Source organism: Pteropus medius, unplaced genomic scaffold (assembly GCF_902729225.1).
Source record: "Pteropus medius unplaced genomic scaffold, Ma_sr-lr_union100, whole genome shotgun sequence".
Lineage (NCBI taxonomy): Eukaryota > Metazoa > Chordata > Mammalia > Chiroptera > Pteropodidae > Pteropus > Pteropus medius.
Genome location: NW_024349224.1, coordinates 8,562,286 through 8,581,828, shown reverse-complemented (window position 1 = coordinate 8,581,828; position 19,543 = coordinate 8,562,286). Strand labels below are relative to the sequence as shown.

Below are 19,543 nucleotides of genomic sequence, written 5' to 3'. Positions count from 1 at the left end.
CCGAGGTCTAGGTGAATGGATGAGTGGGCTGCTCCCCTGAGGGGACCACTGACTAGGAATCCGCGAAGGGCCAACTTCACTTGTGATTTATGGGTGGGGTGAGCTTAGGGAAGAGCTATAACCCACCAGAATCGGGGTCTCCCTTGTGGTCCCTCCTGGGGGCCGCTTAGGAGGGTCTCGGTGGTCCTAGGCTATAGATAAAGAAGGAGAGGAGAGAAAGGCTGGTGCTGGAGCTTGTTAAACATGAGGTACAAATGGCAAATTAAAGCGCGTTTATTTACAGAAAATCAGGAGAAGCAGGAACACATAGGGCTGTCGGGCAGTGGCGTGGCAGCGAAGCCAGGTCATTAGCTCGGTGTAGAGACCACAGGGGCCAGGCTGTGAGGGAGGTTTCTTTCTCTGGCAGCTTAGGCAGAGGCCCCAGGAGGGGCATCAAACAAAGACTTTCAGGTACTCTACCAGGCGTGGGTCCTTGTAGAGCTTTTCCTCAAGAGCCAAGTACTTGAGCGGAGCCAGCTCCTTGTGTCTGAAAGCAGAGGCAGGAACAAGAGGTTGTTGGGGGTTACAAAGCTGGTGTTCCAGCCTCCTAGTGGGTCGACCTCAGGCTCCCCTGCCCCCTCACCGATTGAGCCGCTGTTCCAGGATGCGGATGCGGAACATGGCCTGAGAGCAATAACTCAGGTACAAGTCTTCATCCTCCGTGGTCAAGGTCACCTGGTTCTCCTGGTACCACTGCTGCTTCTTCTGCAGCTCCTGGGTCTCCTGCCAGCATAGGGAGGAGAGCACAGGAGGGCTGATGAGAGCTGACCCTCCCCAGGCTGTAAGTCATCAGAGAGCCCATGGGGGTTAGCCCCACTAACCCCACCCACAGAAGCTGGAGCAGCACAGGCAGGGGCTGTAAAAGTCTTGGGTGGGAGCTACTGAGGTCATATTTAGAGGGATATCATGTCCATGATGTCAGAGTAGGGTTCAAGACTGAGACAACCGTGTGGCTCTGGAGAAGTTACATTTTCAGAGCTTCCAATTTCTTGTCTGCCAAATGAGGGTCATTGTATACATCGGCCCCCTGCGCCCACCGTAGAGCTCTTTGTGAAGATTAAATAAAATAATGCATGGGAACTACACAGTATGGTTCCAACCAACAGAAATGTGTCAAGGACTAGAAGTTATTACAATGCATTATAGGATCCATCCATCCACCCATGCATCCTTCCACCCATCCACCCATCCATCTATCCTTCCATCTATCCATCCATCCATCAAATAATCATCATCCTTCCACCCGTCCATCCATCATCCTTCCATCCTTCTATCTTTCCTTCATCCTTCTATCTTTCCTTCCTTCTATCCATCACCATCCATCTATCAGCCCATCATCATCCATCCCATCCATCCATCCATCCATCCATCCATCCATCCATCCATCCTGCCACCTATTCATCTCTCTATCTACCCTTCCACCCAATGAACAGGAGTAAGGAAGGACAACTTGGTCATGTGGCATCTCCAAGCAATGACATACTCGTCTCCTCATTATTCCCTCACGAGTCTGTGATATGGTAGGCAAACAGTCCTGGGTCCATTTTCTGGGTGAGGACACCGAGGTCCCCTCCCCTGCCCAGGCCCTGGTCGCACCTTCTCGAAACGGGCCTGGATAAGGTTGGCCTTGTCGATGAGCCTCTGCTTGAAGTCATTGAGGCACTCGTCCTTGAGGCGCACGGCCTGCCAGCGTGTCAGCTTCTCTCCTGGTGGGAGCTGTGCCAGGAACGGGGCCAGGTAGTCCAGCTGGGCCTCCACCTGCCTCAAGTGCTCCTCATGCATCACACGCTCCTGTGGGGGTGGGGGAGTGGTCAGCTGGACCAGCAGGGGCTGCAGAGACCTCTCAGCCAGCTCTGCATCAATGCGTGACTGCACAAAACCAGGACTCAAATCCAGATTCCGGTTCAGCACCTCTGGGAATGAGGCTTCAGAGGGGGGCTCTGTACTGTCTCTTGTACCTGCGGTTATTAGTAACAGCCAACTCTGTGACTTACATGAATTTGTGTCTCTACATAGACCTAATGCTCAGCATATACCTAATGCTCAGCGAATACCTAATGCTCAGTAGATACTTGCTCAGTAAATGGTAATAAATGGTCATTATTAATGATGGTAAACCAAAAACTGCCAGTAACTCTCTTCCTTTTTCTCTTTCACCCCGGGGCCTTATGTCTTGCGTTTACAGAAAGGGGCCAATGAAGTTGGAGATGTGGGAGGTGAGTGACCATCCCTGGGAGTCTGAGAACCAGTCATCTGATGCCCTCTGTCCCGTCTCTCCGACCTCAAACTATTTTTAGAAATCTCCACTTGGTCGGTGAAGGAGATTTAGAAGCTGGCCTGAAAACCAAGCTGGGCCTTGCAACCCGAGGGTACAACCTGAACATCCTGTGCTACGGGGGCTGGAGAACTCAGGCCTGTGGCCAGAGTTGGCTTGCTGGAGCTACAGGCCAGGTCTTGACCTCAAGGGGAGCCCCAGGTGAAGGTGGGCGTCCAATTTTCATCCGTTGCTCATACTGTAGTGGCTTTGGCTTGGCCACAGCCCCTGGAGGTTGGGGAGACCTGGCCTGGATCCTGACCGCTCTTCAGGATCAGATAGAAACGGTGAGCTTAGCAGTAGGAATGACCATGATGGTTTCAATAACTTCATCCTCTGTAAAGGGGGCTTCCCAGCAGCATCCCTAATTATCTCATCACCCTGGAGGCCAGGGAGGTCCAGCAGTAGTCAGGGCCTGGACCAGAAAGAGAGGCTCACCATGGCCTCCCGATACTCCTTGCTCTTCTCATTGCGCTTGGTGTCATAGATGGAGATGGTCAGTGTGTGTGCCTCCTCCTCTTCTTCTCGAAGCTTCAGGATTTCCAGCACCTGAATTGGAAAGTGGGGGAGGGCATGGCTAAGACCCCCCCCTCTGCCCTTGCCACCCACCTGCTCTCCCAGAGGACCGTACCTCCAGCTCCGACTCCCAGGCCTGATGTTTGGACAACTTCTCCTCATTCTTCAGCTGCATCATAGCCTCGTACTGGTAGAGAAGCTTCTTGGTGTGCTCCATGGGCTCCACCTGGAACAACAACCACAGTGACACACAGAGGCCGCCATGGCCAGGGTCATGGGCAGACTCCGGAGCCAGACCTCTTGGGTTCAAATCTTCCCCTGCCATTTTCTAGCTGTGTGACCCAAGCAAGTTGCTTAACCTCTCTGGACCTCAGTTTCCTCATCTATAAAAACATAATATTTGAAGAGAAACTAGAAACTCAGAAGAAAGTGCCAAGTAAGTTAGAATTTGAACTAGGAAAGTCAGCCCAGTGGAGGTGAGGGGATCTTCTCTTATTCCAGTGCTGGTCCCAAGATCTGGGGTCTGCTCTGCCCGGGGCTGGGGTACGGATGAAACAGAGCCCTCCTCCCCTGCTAGGCTGTCTTTCTTGGTGGAAAAGGGGAAGATTTTCGGAGGAGCTGCAAAGAGAATGGTCCCAGGGTGGGAGCTCTCGATTTCCCCAAGGGGCAGAGATGAACTTCCGGGCTGGGAACCAGGCGTTTCTACTCCAGTTCTCCCAAGTTGCAGGGATGGGGCAGAAGGCCCCAGTTTCTTCTCACCCCACCGGCCCGCCACCGCTGCCCGCCACGCCCCCAGGCCCACCTCGAAGCTGATGCACATGTCCGGCGTCATGATGATCTTGTTGCCTTTGTTGTCCACCTCGGTGCGCCGCAGGAACTCGCGCTTGGAGGCCGTGATGTGGTCATCGCGGCAGTGGTAGCGCAGCTGGATGCGCTCCTCCGGGATCAGAAACACGCGCTCCGCCACGTCCTCATCCGCAGGCTTTGCGGGGTTGCGGAAGAACCGCTCTGTGATTTTCTGGAAGGCCAGAACGTGCATAGGATGGGTGCTGCCGGAAAGGGGATTTCTGTGCCTTCCCTGAGGGCAGGAGCAAAGACCACTCAGGGACACTGGGGCCTGGGGTCATTGGGGAGGTTCGTGTGGAGCAGTCCCTCCTAGCTAGACAGTGGCTCTCATGACCCCCCCAGTTTCTCAGTGCCCAGCCAGTCCAGCCCTGTGTGGTGCCGGATTTCTTCTCTAGCTCCCGCCACCAGACTGCTTGCTCACCTCCAGAGATGGGGAGCTCACCACCTCTCTAGACGGCCCTTACTGCTAGAAAGAGTTTCTTTGGTATGTAACCATTAAACACAGTTGTCAAGTAATTTGTAATGACATGGAAGAAAAAATGCACAATTTAATGTCAAGTGGGTGATATAGGGATTCTACACACACACACACACACACACACACACACCTCGATTAAGTTAGAAAAGACTCAAACGGAACCTATATTATATAGCAATATCAGCAAGATGCCATGCTTTTCTCTTTATATTGTTCATTTTTTCCTAAGTGTCTAGTCATAAGTGTGTACTTTTCATAATAGTAAGGGAATAATAACTCTGGCCCAGTGGGGAGCAGCACGCTCTGACACTAGACAGCCCCAGGAGCTTGCATATGGTAAACAGAAAAGGTTGCTTGGGAAAGGTGCCACTCCAGAGTCGGGGCTGTCCCCGCCCTGGGGTAACCCTGGCCTACCGGAGCAGGGGAATCCAGGCCCAGAGAATGCTTACCACCATGGGCCGGGGGTTTGACTCTGCGCTGCTCATGGCCAACTTCTTGACCCTGGGCCCAAAATTGACATGGCGGTAAGAGAGGAAGTCGGCCCTCCCTTGATAGTGCTCGGTCATCGTCTTGGGCGTCTCTTCCCGCTTTATCAGGCCGTCCACACGGGCCCTTTCGTAAAACTCCATGACACGGTCCATCTCAGGTTGCATGGATACGTATGAGTGCACTGCGGTGGGAGGCGGGGAGCCGGGGAGACAGAGGAGTGAGCACCTTGGCCACTGGCTCAACAGGCCAACCCCTGGAACCCAGACCCCAGGGAGAGGCATGCGTCCATGAATGCTCACGGATGAGCATTAGGTGTGTAACCGATCCCCCGCTGCTGGGTATTTAGACTGTTTCCAACCTTTCTGTTATTATCAACAGTACCATGATGAACATGTACATCATACATTTTTTAATTCTTGCCCATTATTTGCTCAGGACAAATTTTCAGCAATAAAACTGGTCAAAATGAAATATGTATGCTGGACAAAAGCATAAATATTTCAAGGCTGTTATTATTTTAACCAACTTCCTTCCAGAAAAGTTGTACCAATTTGCTATCTTACCCTGCAGTGACAGCGAGCGTCGATCGGCTGCTTTGCACACTTGCTCACTCCCTATGGGACCATCATTGTCATCTTTGATAACATGAAGGTTGTAAGATGGTCCCTTAGTGATTTAGTTTTATTTATTTATTTTAACCACCAAGTGAGATTGATCTTTTTATTTATTTATTTATTTAATTTATTTATTTATTTATTTATTTATTTATCTATCTATTTATTTATTTATTGGATGACATATTCAGCCTCTGTTCTCTTTTGTGACCTCTTGGTGAGGATCATTGATTCACTCCCAAAACATGTCCTTCCTTCCTTTCCCAGGCTCCTGGGCTCATGGCCATGTCCCCACCCTCTGCCCTCTGCATTGTCCTTGTGGGAGCGTTTGTTGGTTTTATTGCTCAGCATCCTGACCTCCTATTAACGTGGCCCTCACTGTATGCAAGATCCCGAACACAAAATGGGCATGTGGCCCTGGCTTTGACTTTCCTGGAGGAACATTTGTCATGTTTCCTTGGATTTCCTGCGCTTCCCTTGACCTCCCACATCTCATTTGCTTAGGGAGGCAGGGGTGGTTTCTGTTGCTTGACACCTATGAACCCTGTTAATACACAGATACTGGTTCCTCTCACCACAAACCAGCCACATAGAGGCTGCTCTAAGGAGCATGTAAGGCCCCATCCAGGGACCCTAGCTGGCCCAGCAAAGGAGTCCACTCACCACGCAGAGCCTGGGGGTGGCCTGGTTTGAAGTAGTCGATGTTCAGGCCAGTGATCTTGTTTATGTGCTTCAGCTCTAACATGTCTTCCCGGTTCTGGTACCACTCCTTTATCTCCAAAATCTTGGTACCTGTGGGGCCGATCCATGCTGGCTGTAGCCACGCCAGCTGCCCCGGCCTCCATCCCACCCTTCCCAGCCACACAGAGACCAGCAGGGCCCACACTCACACCGAGAGTGTCAGTGACATGCCCAAGGTCGCATAGAATGTTGGGGGACCCAGCTTTCCTGCTCCCCAAGGCCTGCCTGGCTCCCTTACACTCTAAGTCCTCGTAGGTGCTGAGGCGGCACACAAGGCCGTTGCTGTTCAGGTAGGGGCTCCACTTCTCCACCTTGGCCTTCCTGTACTGAATCACCTTCTTCCCATTTGGGCAGCGGGTCTCGAACGCTGTGGATACAGAATGTGCTGGGCTGAGGGACCTCACCAGATCGGAGTAAGGGAGGGCCAGCCCCACTCAGCCACTCATCCAGCCACTGTCCACTGCACTGTCTGCTAAGCTCCTCCAGGCCCGCAAGCCTGCTCAAGGGAGGCAGAGGAGAATGGACACCAGGGGTGGCCCCTGCCCTGGAGGAGTTCTCAGGTTTCAGTCTTACCAGAAGACCCAGCCCCTTCCCCATCCCCACTGCACTGCCTGCCTCCCCTCCCCCCCCCCCCCCCCCCTGCACACACACACTCAGCTAGGCTTTTGCTAGTGCAGGTCTCTGCCAGCAACACCATCTCCTCCTGCCCTAACTCGCCTGGCTTCTTCTGATGTATCAAAACTTAGCTCAGATGACCCCTCCTCCTAGAAGCCCTTTCTGCCCACCCAGCCCCCAGCCTCCAACCTCTGGGCTGGGCTGAGTACTCTTCCCTTGGGTTCCCATGACACCTTCTCTGGCCTTTCCCACCCTGTTGGAATGACCTATGGCCTATACCCAATGCATGGGCCTAGGCACTCCCAGAGGGGAGCCTCAACAGCCCGCGGATGTTGGCATGGGCATAAGCACCCCGGTCCTCCTGCTTTCTCTGCCTGCCCCTCCCCGGTCCTGACGTCTCCCCTCTCCTGCGCCATCTGGGGAGGAGAAGGGTGAAGGAGGGGAATAGCTATGTCCTGGTCCTCAGTCCTCCATCGCCTCCCGCTCTCCATCATCCAGCCTGTGTTAACGGAGACCGGTGTCAGGCCCTTGGCCGCAGAGCTGAGTGTGTGTGCCAGGAAGGAACGATGAAGAGGGGGTAGTGGAAAGCAGGAAGGGTGTACATGAGGGGCTGGCGTGGCCTCTGCTGGCGTCCCCCTGCCTACTGTTGCTGCGGATCATCCCAGGAACCCAGGTCCTGGGGAGGGGGAGTGAACACAACATGGCCTTACCTTCCGGGGAGATCTCGATCTGCTCCACCCACGAGTGTGGCATGTCGAAGCTCTTATCCTCCTCCTCCTTGCCCTGTTGGGAGAGGCAGGAGTGGGGTGGGCTGGTTTTGGTCAGGCCTGGGCCTTGGAAGAGAAGTCATGGACAGACCCTCTGTCTTACTTCTCGGGGCCGAGCCAGGGTGGCTTGCCAGCTTCTTTAGGGGAGCCAGAGGTCATGGACAGTTTTGAGCTGGCCTGGCGTGATCCAAGATAGGGAGGAAGTGGAGGATTCTGTTCCTGGCCAGCTGGGGCCTCTCTGGTACCCGCTGGCGGGGACAGCAGCACCCCTGCCCTGCATGCCCGTCTTTCCCCTCGGTCAGCAGATGCACCAGGCACAGCCACAGGCCTTTGGTTAAAAGAGGGGCATCTAGATTCAGTGTCACCCTTCATTCAACACCAGCTAAGGGGACCTGGGCATGTCCCTTCACCACTCTGAGACTCAGTTTCCTAACTGTAAACTGGGACCCCCGAGAGAGTTAAGAGTTAGAAGGTGCATAAAGCGTTGGGGACACTGCCTGGCTGACATTATTGGTTTGGTTTTTTTTTTCTCTTCACACCTTAGTTTTCCCATCTGTAAAATAAGGCCTGGCCTAGACAAATGGTCCTCAAACTAGGTAACCACAGAAACTTGAATAAAATTTTCTCAATTTAAAACTTTTCTCCCACAAACAATGCTCAGACCTCTGCCCCCCACCCATCTAATCGGTCCGCCTCTCGAGGCCAGCAGGGGGCCTGTGGCCAGATTCTACTGCACAGGGGAGGCTCTGGTCACCAGATTGGAGGGTCACGAGAATGCCCAATGCAGTTTCCAGGCCTGTCTACACTGCTGTGCCTCGCATGTCCGCAGAGCTGAGTGTGTGTGCCAGGAAGGAAGGACGAAGAGGGGGGTTTCGTTTTGTCCTCAAGCAGGACCAGGAGGTAGGTAGGATGGATCTGCTGTCGAGAACCCAGACTTGGGAGCCAGGCCGTCAAATCTCAGCTCTGTCACTTACTGGCTGTGTAGCTTTGAGTAAGTCACTTCACCCCTCAGTGTGTAAGTCTTTCTGTCTGTAAAATGAGACGATGGCAATGGATGACAATCCCAATACCTATCTCACCGGGTGGTTGTGAAGATTTAGACAAGTTAATTCAGGTTAAGCACCTGTGGGCACTTAGTGAGGGTACTTAATGAGTGTTACCCATTGTGGGCTGAACTGTGTCCCCCAAAATTCATGTGTCTTAACCCCTACTTCAGAATGTGACTATAGTTGGAGATAGAATCTTTAAAGAGGTAATTAAGTTAAAAATGAGGTCCCTAGGGTGGCTCTAATCCGTAATGACTAGTGTCCGTAGAAGGATATTTGGACACACAGCACAGGGAAGACCATGGGTGAGGACATAGAGAAGATGGCCGCCCGCAAGCCAAGGAGAGAGGCCTCGGAGAAACTAACCCTGCTGACACCTGATCTTGGACTTCCAGCCTCCGGAACTGTGAGAAAATGAATTTCTATTGTTTAAGCCACCCAGTCTGTTGTCTTTGCTATGGCAACTCTAGCAAATGAATGTACCTATTATTATTTCTATGACCCTACTCCCCCATTCTACATACAGACAATGAAACTAAAGCTTCCAGAAATTAGGAAGTTTGTCCAAAGTGGCAGAGCCGATACCTAAGGTCTCTGGGCTGCTGACCTGCAAGCATAAGGCTTCAAGCAGACCTGCCTGGAAGGCCCCTGACTACAGATCAGAGAAGGGATGACTTGGAGAAGGCCCTAGGTTGATGACCATTAAAAGGGCTGATAGGATGGACAAGAAAGGCCTGGAAGTGCTTGAGGGGATCCTAGTGGCTATGCAGAAAGGCCCGGAATGAGGAGTGGCTGGTCCTGGGCTTTCTGGGCCTTGTGGAGAGAGGTCTTAGCACCCTGCTCTGCGGGGCAAACTGTGACAGGATAGACTGTGTGGGGGGCAGGAGGCCTGAATGCAAGTCCCAACCCTCCTCTACCCAACTGGGGGGTCCTGGGCAGGTCGCTGGACCTGTCTGGGCCTCAGTTTGCCCATCTATAAAATGCGGGCCTGGGCCAGGCCCTCTGCTTTGAGGAATCTGTAATCGGTCTACCTGGACTGTCCCCTCCCATGCATATGAATGCTGGTGGAGACATTTGTCAGGTGAAGCCTCAGCACTCCCACTCCCCAGCCCTACAGCTAGCCGAGACTCACCAGATTTTCTATGTCATCGTCATCATTCAGGCCATCGTCGTCTTCCTCTGTCATGGCCAGGTGAGACTTATCAGTCCCCAAGAGCAGGTACTCCCACCTCACAGGGTCTCCCAGGTCAAAGACCAAGTCCTGATGGGGGAGGGGATCAGCTGAGCACACGGCGCCACCACCGCGTCCCCTCCTGCCCCATGGGGCAGTGAGGAACAGCTGCTCCCAGAGCGGGGAAGGGCCCAGGCCTCAGAGGAGCAGAACGTCAGCTCCGAGCAGCCTCTGTGAGTCCACGCCCACCTTCCTCATTTCAACAGGGAAACTGAGGCCTCGAGGGGGGAACTTCCTTCCTGTTGCCCAATCTCCCTATGAAGAAATCCCATTGTTAGTCTCTGTGAGAGACTTGGAAACCCTGGCCTGAAGTAAGCCTGCGAATGGAAGTCTTTCTGCACTGTCTGGGGGGTGGGAGAGGGGCGAGTATCCCAGGCAGTGTTTACAGCAAAGGCAAACCAGTGAGATTTTCTGGGAGGCAGAGATGGCACGTTTGAAAAAAGGTGTGTATGCACGCCAGGGAGAAGGGAGCTAGGCAGGCACACGTGGAATCGAGCGGAAGATGCAGGCAGGGATTTCTGCTTCACCGTGGGGGTCGTCCAGCTCTCTGAGCCTAGGTGCACCTGCCAGATAACTCCCAGCAGGTGGGGAACACCCCACATCCCAGTCTACCTCCTTAGGGCAGCATGCCATCCCCGGAATGAATGTACCAAAAGGAGGGCAAAGCCTTAAGAACAATTCGACATGGAGCTGTCCTGCAGCCAGCCTAACCCTAGTCCCCACTGTCACGTATGAGTCCTGGAGTGCTCCTGAGTGCTTTTCTACACCACCTGGGTGGGGAGCAGAGAGGGACATGATGGAGGAGAATGCAACAGCGATTGCGGGTAGTCAGGGCTTCATGGAGAGGAATCGAATTGTACGGATGTTTGCATTGCTTTAAATCATGTCCCCCATTCTGCCACTTTTGTAAGTAGTAAGCAGTAGTTAGATGTTTTACTACTTAAATCTCCATTTCTATAAGAAAAGCATAACTGCATGGACAATACCATATCTCCGTGGGGCCTCAGCACCGCTCCCCGGCCCCGATGCCATTTCGAGCTTCTTTAATGGAACAAAGCAGCGGCCCCCCTGCTCATTTGGCAGTAGAAGCGACAGCCAGTGTCACGATCTCTTTCTCCATGCCCTCACTTGGTGACACGGTTCTGTCCCTCTGGCCTCACTTTCTCACCAGGCCACCCTTCCATTTTCATCTCATAACTTCTGTCATCCCTGCTGTAGATGTTCGTCTGGCACCGGTGCAGGGCATGCTGGGAGGGGAGGCTGAGGACAGGACCTTCAGCCTGGAAAAGGGGCAAAGGAGGGCTGTAGCAGCCTCTCAAGGTCATTATTCTTCAGTGGGCACTGACCAGCATGGCTGTTACGAGCTTGGGCTCTGAGGGAGGGCAGTCTCGGCTCTGCCCCATCTGGGTGGTAGGGGAGAATTTCCTTCTATAAAATGAGAGTAGCAATAGCTGACGTTATTGAACGGCCAAGGACTGAGTCTAACTAAGCACCTACTAAGTGTTATTTCCCACAACCCAGTGAGGTTGGTGAGAGCCAAGCAATGCTGGAATCAGCAACTAAGGGCGGCTGGTGGAGCGTGGAGGTGTTCCTCCTTCATCGAAGGCAGATGAGGCGCCTCCACCTTGGGACCGCTGACTTGAGCACAGAGCAGCTGACACCGGCGTGCACACGCATCGATTCTGCCCATTTCCCATAGGGGGCGACAGCAGTCGCTTGGACAGGGCCACTTTGGAATAGGGGGAAAGGACCCAGGATCTACCTTTGGGAGAGGAAACTGGCCCGGTCGGAGATGGAGGAACTTGGAAACAACAAAAGAGCAAACATCGTAGTGCCTGGAGCCTGTCTCTCTCTTGATTAGTGTACAGCTCGATGAATTTCCCTAAATTGGATGCACTGTGGTTCCTGCACCCAGATCAAGAAATAGAACATTGCCCACACCCCCAGAAAGTCCACTTGTGTCTAGTTAGGACCTCCCCCCATAGTGTGTGCACGTATTTTTAACTTATGTAAGTGGCTCTGGGTTATATATATATATGTTTACATATATATATATATATATATATAAATTTATATATATATATAAAAATTTATGAAAATTCATTGAGCCGTACACTTAGGATGAGTGTACTTTTCTGCATGTATGTTGCATTTCAATACAACGTTTTCAAAAAATCATTTACAGAAACTAACAATCCACATTTTATAAGGATGCACAAATCGAAAGAGAGACAATAATCATATCAGGATGGCTACTTATGGGCAAAGGACTGGGCTATGGGGACTCAGCTGAAGTCCTCATGGCCTGGTAGCCAGCTCTCCCCACAGGTCGCCCCCCCTTTTCCTCCAACTATAGTTGCCACACCCGCCCAGGCCCCGGCCTGGCACCTTGCAGCAGTTCCAACAGTCCTGCATGTTGACCCAGTAGTTCTTGTGGTTCCAGAGACTCTCGATGCCGAGGAAGTGGTCGTCCTGGGTGCTGTAGCTGCGTGCCGTGAACGGGTCGATGAAAAAGCTCTCGGGCACCTCACGCTTCCCTGACAACACCAGCACCCAGGAGTGCACCCGTAAGCCGTACAGAGGGTCCACCTTTGCATTTTCCATCTCCTGCCCAGGAAAGGTGAGTGACCATGGGCCAGGTAGGTGGGAAGGGGGCGTCAGGTTCTCAAGCATCTTCCCGGGCCTGGGGAACCAGCAGGAGAGCTGAATTCTGCCAGACTGTACATTGGCTGGCAGAGCGACCTAGAGGACATCACCCCACTGCTCAGCCCATTTTCTGATCGATAAAATGGGAGGGACTGACTCGATCTGTGGCTCATAAACTGAGCCCTTTGGAGCGCGAGGGTATCTGGGATTTATTGGCCTTCCATGTTGTGATTCTGGGTGAGATTTCATCCCAAGAAATGTAGTGGGACACTGTATGGCTTCCTAGTTTGCCTCCTCTGGGAGAAGAGCGACTGAGTCATGTTTGTTATTGTATCCCCAGTGCCTGGACCAGAGGAGACACTGAGCAAATCCTACGCGGAAGGAAAGGAAAGAAGGGAGGGAAGGAAAGAGAGTGGGAGGGAGGATGGGAGTGTGGATGGCTAGAAGGAATGCTGGGAGGATGAAGAGACAGAAGGAAGGAGAAATGGGAGGAAGGATGGGTGGATGGGTAGATGAATGGATCGACGGTCGGAGAGATGGAAGGACTGATGGAAGGAGAGTCGGGAGGACAGTTGGGAGGACAGATGGGAGAGTGTGTGTAGCTAGGTCTTCAGGGAGACCCTGGAATGAAGAGAACCTCAGCACTGCCCGGCCTAAAACGGGCTCTCCGAGCTCTCTGGCCCTAGAAATCTGTCACCAGAAGCTGGCTGTCCACCCGTGGGAGATTCCCACATGGCCAGGCAGGGGTGGGGATGGTTGAGGGGTGGAGGAGGGGATTTGGACCTTGGGGTCCATAAACACATCCCTTCCATGATGAGTGTCTGCTTCCCAGCCCTAGAAGCCCCACCTCGAGGGCTGAGCTCAGAGGATGAGGATGGAGGCAGGTGGACCTACCTTGAGGTGGGCCTCCTCCTCCTTCAGCTGCCTCTTCTCCTCAGCTCTGATCTCCTCCTGCTTCTTCATCTCCTGCTCCTGCTCAAACCTGCTGCTCAGATCCCTGGGGGGTTTGATCGAGTACTTCTTAGGTGGTGCCATTTCCTTCTCCTCGACTGCCTGTCACCCAGAAAGAGAGGAAGGACCAGCAGCTGTGAATCTCTGCCCCTCAGACCAGGAGGTCACAGCTGCTCCTGCAGCCTGTGGGCTTTCTGGCCCTCCGCGCAGAGAGAGCCTCAGGTACCGACTAACCTCAGGCCCGTCTGTGAATTGGAATGAGAATAATAAGAGCTTCCTTCCCAGGCTTGTTCTGAGAAGTAAAGGCAAGAAAATGCCCAGGTGAGATGCCCGTCAGGTGTGATTTTCCCTTCACCCCCGCCCACCCTCACTATGATCTGTACCTGATCTCGTGGGCCAAATCGTCGGGAGTTGGATTTTCCAGATTTTGTCATTGGAGGGTTTTATATGTTGATGTAAAATAAGAGTTTGCTGGGCAAGGGTGAGAGAGAGAGAGAGAGAGAGAGAGGAGAGAAAATGCACAAGATAGGAGGATACATATATTCCAGGAGAGAACACCGCAGAAGTGGGCTCGTGACAGTTAGGAGGGAGAAATAGCAAATCTCTAGGGTTTAGAGTCAAACAGTCCAGGCCTCAGTCCCTGGACCTTCATTTAGCAGCCGTGTGACTCTAGCCACTCGAAATCGCCTCCCTGTCTCCCCGCGACACACCCGCCCCTAAAATAGGAGTGATGACGCTTCCGCACAGCGCTGCTGTGAGCGACAGCCAGGCCACTGGACGCGAGAGCTATTCATACCTGGAAAGTTGTCTGCATCTGTTAGCTAGTGACATCATTTTAATAACTAACATTTTGGCCTATGGCCATGCCACCCTGAACAAGCCCGATCCCGTCTGATCTCGGAAGCTAAGCAGGGTCGAGCCTGGTTAGTACTTGGATGGGAGACCACCTAGGAAGACCAGGCGTAAAAAGCAAGGGATTGTAAACTGACAAGGTCCTTGTAATCTGTGAGGTCAACCAAGGGTTGCCTTGCCTAAAAAAATAATAATAATGATTAACATTTTGGCTGAGGTAAGAGGCTCATGTGTGTGTGTGTGTGCACGTGTGTGTGTGAGCTCACAGGCCTTTGGAGCCGAAAGTAATGATGGAGTTTTTTGTTTCATCTTCCTAAGGAGGTGGGCCTGAGAGAGCGAGGCGCTCACCTGGTGCCTCCCTCTAGCTGAGCACGACTCAGGTGTAACACAGGTACATGTGCATCGGGCTAGATGCCCCAGGCCCCTGGATCCCCAGCCCTGAGCCGAAGACACCTACAGGGGTTTGATCCTGATCACCGAGTCCTGGAATCAATCCAGTTCACAAAAAGCATTTCTGCCTGTCGTGTGGCTACTTTCCAAAGGCCAAGAGATCCTTAAATTTCTGATCCCTAAAATTAAGTTCATTTAAGAGTGTTCACAGCAGACTCTGGTCATTATGGAGTCTCGGTCAACAGAAAGCAAAACACGTCGACTACTTGCTGGAGGGCGGTTGACATTTTTTCTTTTTTTTGGCTGTTAAAAAGGGGTCTTTTTACCTGGGAGGGGGAATAAAAGAACTATCTGTCCATTTGTCTATTTCTTCCTTATACGAAAAGGGCTGCTCGGGTTTTTATCAAATACACAGGGTAATCTGGAAGAGTTTGGCTTACGATCCAAGCCAAGTGGCATCCACAAAATTTACCTTGTAGGGGACACAGTAGTTAACTGCATTGTGGGAAAGGGACAGCCAGTCTGGAGACCTGAGCCGTGTGCGGCCCGGGGCGGCGGCGGTTGCTCTGGGGACACACTGCTTTCAGGATAGCACGTCCCGCCGTACCTTCCTGGGCATGATGGTGAGCGGGCACACCTCCCGGGTCAGGTCCATGTGGCACAGGTCCTGCGAGCCGTACCCGTTGACGCAGTAGGCGTCGTAGCCGGAGCCGATGAGCATGGAGCAGAGCAGCGTGCTGAAGTCGAAGCAGTTGCCCTTCTGGTACTTGAGCACCGTGGTGGAGGAGAACAGGTGCGAGGGCTGGCCGCGGCGGGGAGGTCAGCGCGGCCGGGCCTGCTGCGCCCCCGCCGTCCGCCCCACACAGCCTGGGCCCCCGCTCGGCTCCTCACCCTTATCGGGGGAAGGAGCCTACTAAGGGTGGGATGAAAACCGGAGACCCCACGTCCAGAAAGTGCCATCTACATTCGCCTGTAATTTTAAGGGGCCGTGAACTTCCTCATGGAAAAAACCCTCTGGACTGAAGAAGCTTCGAGTCTAATGCTCTCTGAGGGGCGATTTTGCGGTTTTATTTTAAAGTTCCCCTCGCCTTGCCCCCCCATCCTTTCCTTCTCTTCCCTTTCCCAGGTCTCCATGGTGGACCTACCGCTTCCTCCCGCCCTCCCGCCCTTCTCCATGAGTAGCCCATTGAGCTGGTGAGAAGCTCAAAGACGAGGCTGTGGGCCAAGAGCAGCAAGGGCCCCCCTTCTGTCCCCCACCTCCTGAAGTTGAGAAGGGAAGATTCTGAAGCCAGAAAGAGGCCAAGGAGGCGAAGGGGTGGGAGTCAGGAGACCCCTGTGCTCTGTGACCTCGGTTAAGTGACCGCCTCTCTCTGGGCCTGTTCCCGCCACACCCCCAGACAGACTCGTGGGCTGTGGCCTGTGTCCTGCTGAGCCTCTTTCTCCAGACCTTCCCAGGGTGGCACGTACCGGCTTGAGGGGGTCGGACAGGGGCACCACGGAGAGGAAGTCCGCCACAAACTGGGCACAGCTGTCCCAGTTGTAGAGCTCGGGGTAGGGCATCAGTGTGGGCCGGATGGTCGTGCTCACGAACTTCTATGAGGGGAGAGACCGAAGGCTTCGGGGGGGGCAATCCACCTAAGAGGGGAGCCCAGCACTTCCAGGAAGCCGGCGACCTCAGGGTCAGGGGAGCCCTCTCTGGGCCTCTCTGGCCCTCAGGCTCCTCCTCGGTACTTTGGCAGCTGGAGGAAGGGATCCTGGAGCCCTTCCAGCCCAGATCCAGAATAAGCGGTGCTGGTGAGAATCAGGGCCTCCCTGTCAAAACCCCTCCCCACTGAGTACCGCCAGATCTGACGGCGCCTCCCGGATCCCCAGCAACCCTGTGAGGCAGCTCCCATTGACAGGAGGAAACAGAGGCTCCAAGAGGTGAGCTGACTGGCTCAGGTCCACAGTGGGCAGCAGAGCTGGGTCTGTCTGGCTCTAGGCCACCATCCAGGGTGGGGAACTAGTGGTACTAGGGACCTCGAGGGGCTGCTCTGCCACCCAGGGCCTGTGGGCCAGGCCTTCCAGTCTCCCTGTAGATTCGAGGAATGGATCGCACATGGCCCCACGTGAGGGGCAGCCCCAATGCAGCCCCTGCTGCAAGCGAAACGCGGGCCTGGGGTGACCAGATAAGGGAAACGGGGAGTAGGGACTGCAGGGGAGTCTCCGAGCTTCAAATTCTGGCAGCTAATGTGTTTGTTAAAAATCACCATGTGGGCCAAGTACAACAGTCTGGGAGTCCCTGCCAGCCCGTGAGCTGCCGCTGTGCAGCCTTTAGATTCATCCTGTGCCATTTTGTCTACAGATGGGGAAACTCAGTCCCTGAGAGACTCAGGGACGTGACCTGGGTCACAGGGCTGGACAGAAGGAGTCCAGTGCTTGGGTCTCGGGGCCCACCCTGGTCATTTTGTCTTATTTCTTTGCTCTTCCCTGGACTGGGCCGGACTCTGGGGCTGGAGCCTGCCCCTTGGGGGGAGGCATAAGGGTCTCCGGGCCACCAGCGCCCCAGAGGGGATTCACAGCGAGCCTGTTGACATTTGAGTTTATGCTGCTCCCAGGCTATAAGCTCTGGCCCACGGGAGGGCTATGCTTGGGCCCATCTCCCTCCTCCCTCTGCTGTCAAGCCCCAAGCCCTGCCCTCCACAGCCCAGCCTTACGGGCACTTCGCATTCGTTCAGTGGGTGCAGAAAGAGGGGCACGCGGTCCGGGCACAGATGGCTGTATTGGCGGGAGAAGTTGTCTGCCACCTGCAGCAGCTGTTCCTCCTTGAGCGTGTTGCTTTGGTAGGAAAGGGGCAGCTTGGAGATGTCAACAGTGTCCTTGGTAATGCTCCTGTGCCCGCAAGAAGGGTGGCATTAACTAGTCCGCGCGAGGCTAGGCCTGGCACACAGAGAACCCTTGATCTACCCGAGCTGCCATGGGCTCTATCCCTTCCTTGTTTAATCCTTACAACCACCTGGGAGGGAAGTATCATTATTAGCACCTGCACTTTTAAACGAATAAGGGAACCGAGGCACAGAGAGGTTGAGTAACTTGCCCAGGGTCACACAGTGAGTGAGGGGGCAGAGTGGGAACTCGGTCCGGGCATGCTGAAAGCGGAGAGCCCTCACTCTTAACCACCTGGGCCTGCATCCCAGCCCAGGTGCCACCATTCTGCCTGGCTCCTCCTTTGCCCAGCCCGGCTCTGACCCGCCGCTCCAGGGCGGCTGGGTCCGAAGCCCCCACCCCGACACTCACGAGGGCCTCCGCGGAGCGGCGACCTCGATCTCCGACACCTTCTTCTCCAGGTCTCTGAGCATCTCCTGCGTCAGGAAGGTCTCCTCCTTCCGCACCTCCAGGGGCCTCACCGTCTTCTCGCCCCGCTCGGCCGCCTCCTCCCGCTCGGCCGCCTCCTCCTCCTCTACCTTCTCCTTCAGGACCTCCATCCTGGCGTGTCTCTGACTGTCTAGAGGTGGAGTCTCTGTGGAAAAGATAGACGCACTCAGAATGGCCAACTTCAGAGCAGGAATGGACGACCCAAACCACCTGTGTCCCTGAGCGGTGGTTTTAGGTGGTTCGGATCACAGAGGGAAGAATTAAGTCCCTCGTAAATGTTCTTTCCTTGGAGAAGAAAGTCTCTGCTTGGTGCTAGCGTGTCTAGAACGCCTTTCCAATACGTGCAAATCTTTTAAAACAGAGACAAGCCGGCCAAAGTTGAGAGCTATTGTGAGCGTGGGGGTAGGGTGAGGGAGGACGGGGTTAGCCCAAACTTACGGACGTTGCTTGGCTTTTCAGATATTTATTCTAACAGTTACCTTCTCTTTATGACAATGATGCTAATGCTGAAAGGGTTGCTGTAGTATCATAAAACTTCCCATTTAAATATATTTATTAAATCTAATAAGTGAATTGGTTTAAAGAAAACTATTCATAACAGTAAGGTGATGATACGAAATATGACGACGACAAAAAGAAAGGTGACATCACCAAACGTGGCACCGAGGCACAGAGGCGGCAAAGGCAGGGCTTCCGCCGAGGCCCCTGGTCAAGAGGTAGGTGTCTAGAGGGTGACGAAGCCTGTACTCTCCTGGACAAGTCCTGTGTCAGCCCACAGAGTGTCATTTGGGAGCCACATGTGCTTGCATGCCCTAGCCAAGGCCGTGCCGTGGTCCCAGAGCAAAGCCTCACTGAGGTAGCCCACTAGTTTCCTACTCAAAGAGCCATTCCCCGCTTCCATACAACAGAGCCCCAATTTATCGGGGGCGGCAATGTGCTTGGCTGGAAATGTCCAGCTTCCCAGCCTCCCTTGCAGCTAGAGTCAGCCCTATGATGGAAACCCCGTTCTGGTCATTGAGAAGTGGGTGGAAGTTGCTGCACGTGGAAGGGCAGGGGCTCAGCTGGCACAGACCTTTTGCCCTTCTCCTTTTCCTGCTTGGGACAGGGACAGAAAGCAGGAGGTGGGCAGCCAGTGCACGACTGCAAGGTGACCATACATGAGGACCAAAGCTGCCACAAAGGACGGCAGATTGAAGAGACGTGGGGAGCCAGGATCCCATGAATGCTGGGGAGGCCTTCAGCGTCACCTCCAGACTCCCCATGGTGTGAGGAAACGGAGCCTCCGCTCGTTTAAGCTGGTTCCTGTTACCCTCGATCCTCACGACTTCAGCTTCCCCCCCTCTACAGTTTCATTTATTGCCTCACCTCAGTATTCTCCGTTTTCTTTGCAACAAACAGGGAAAAGGTACTGAGAGGAGGAAACTGACCTAACACACAGGATCTGGTGACGGGTGTAGTAAGAAATGGGAAGAAATGTGCAGATTCTCCCCAGATTTGTCATCACCCTCTGGAGCGGAGACAGGACCGAGAGGGCAAAAGGCACCAGGAGGTAAATGCCGGGTCCCACCTCCCCATTCCAACCCCCACCTGGGCCTCTCGGAGAGACGAGTCACTGACCACCAGCTTGGCTAAGGGGAAGACTTGCCTCTACCAG

The 19,543-nt window shown here is 53.8% G+C and overlaps 1 protein-coding gene and 1 pseudogene across 1 annotated transcript in view; one reads left to right on the top strand and one right to left on the bottom strand.

The window, feature by feature from the left end:
- Positions 1-257: 257 nt before the first annotated feature.
- Positions 258-19,543, bottom strand: part of DRC7 (dynein regulatory complex subunit 7) — a 25,753-nt gene continuing 6,467 nt past the window's right edge. The window contains exons 6-18 of the mRNA XM_039880989.1: positions 13,237-13,395; positions 12,085-12,303; positions 9,598-9,726; positions 7,363-7,435; positions 6,276-6,404; positions 5,960-6,088; positions 4,643-4,863; positions 3,672-3,887; positions 2,985-3,095; positions 2,792-2,902; positions 1,636-1,830; positions 623-762; positions 258-526 (exon numbers count right to left, since the gene is read on the bottom strand). Coding sequence (XP_039736923.1) covers positions 433-526; positions 623-762; positions 1,636-1,830; positions 2,792-2,902; positions 2,985-3,095; positions 3,672-3,887; positions 4,643-4,863; positions 5,960-6,088; positions 6,276-6,404; positions 7,363-7,435; positions 9,598-9,726; positions 12,085-12,303; positions 13,237-13,395 — 1,926 coding nt within the window. The 3' untranslated portion in view covers positions 258-432. The remainder of the gene's footprint in view (positions 527-622; positions 763-1,635; positions 1,831-2,791; positions 2,903-2,984; positions 3,096-3,671; positions 3,888-4,642; positions 4,864-5,959; positions 6,089-6,275; positions 6,405-7,362; positions 7,436-9,597; positions 9,727-12,084; positions 12,304-13,236; positions 13,396-19,543) is intronic.
- On the top strand, positions 14,147-14,265 carry LOC120617475 (uncharacterized; annotated as a pseudogene).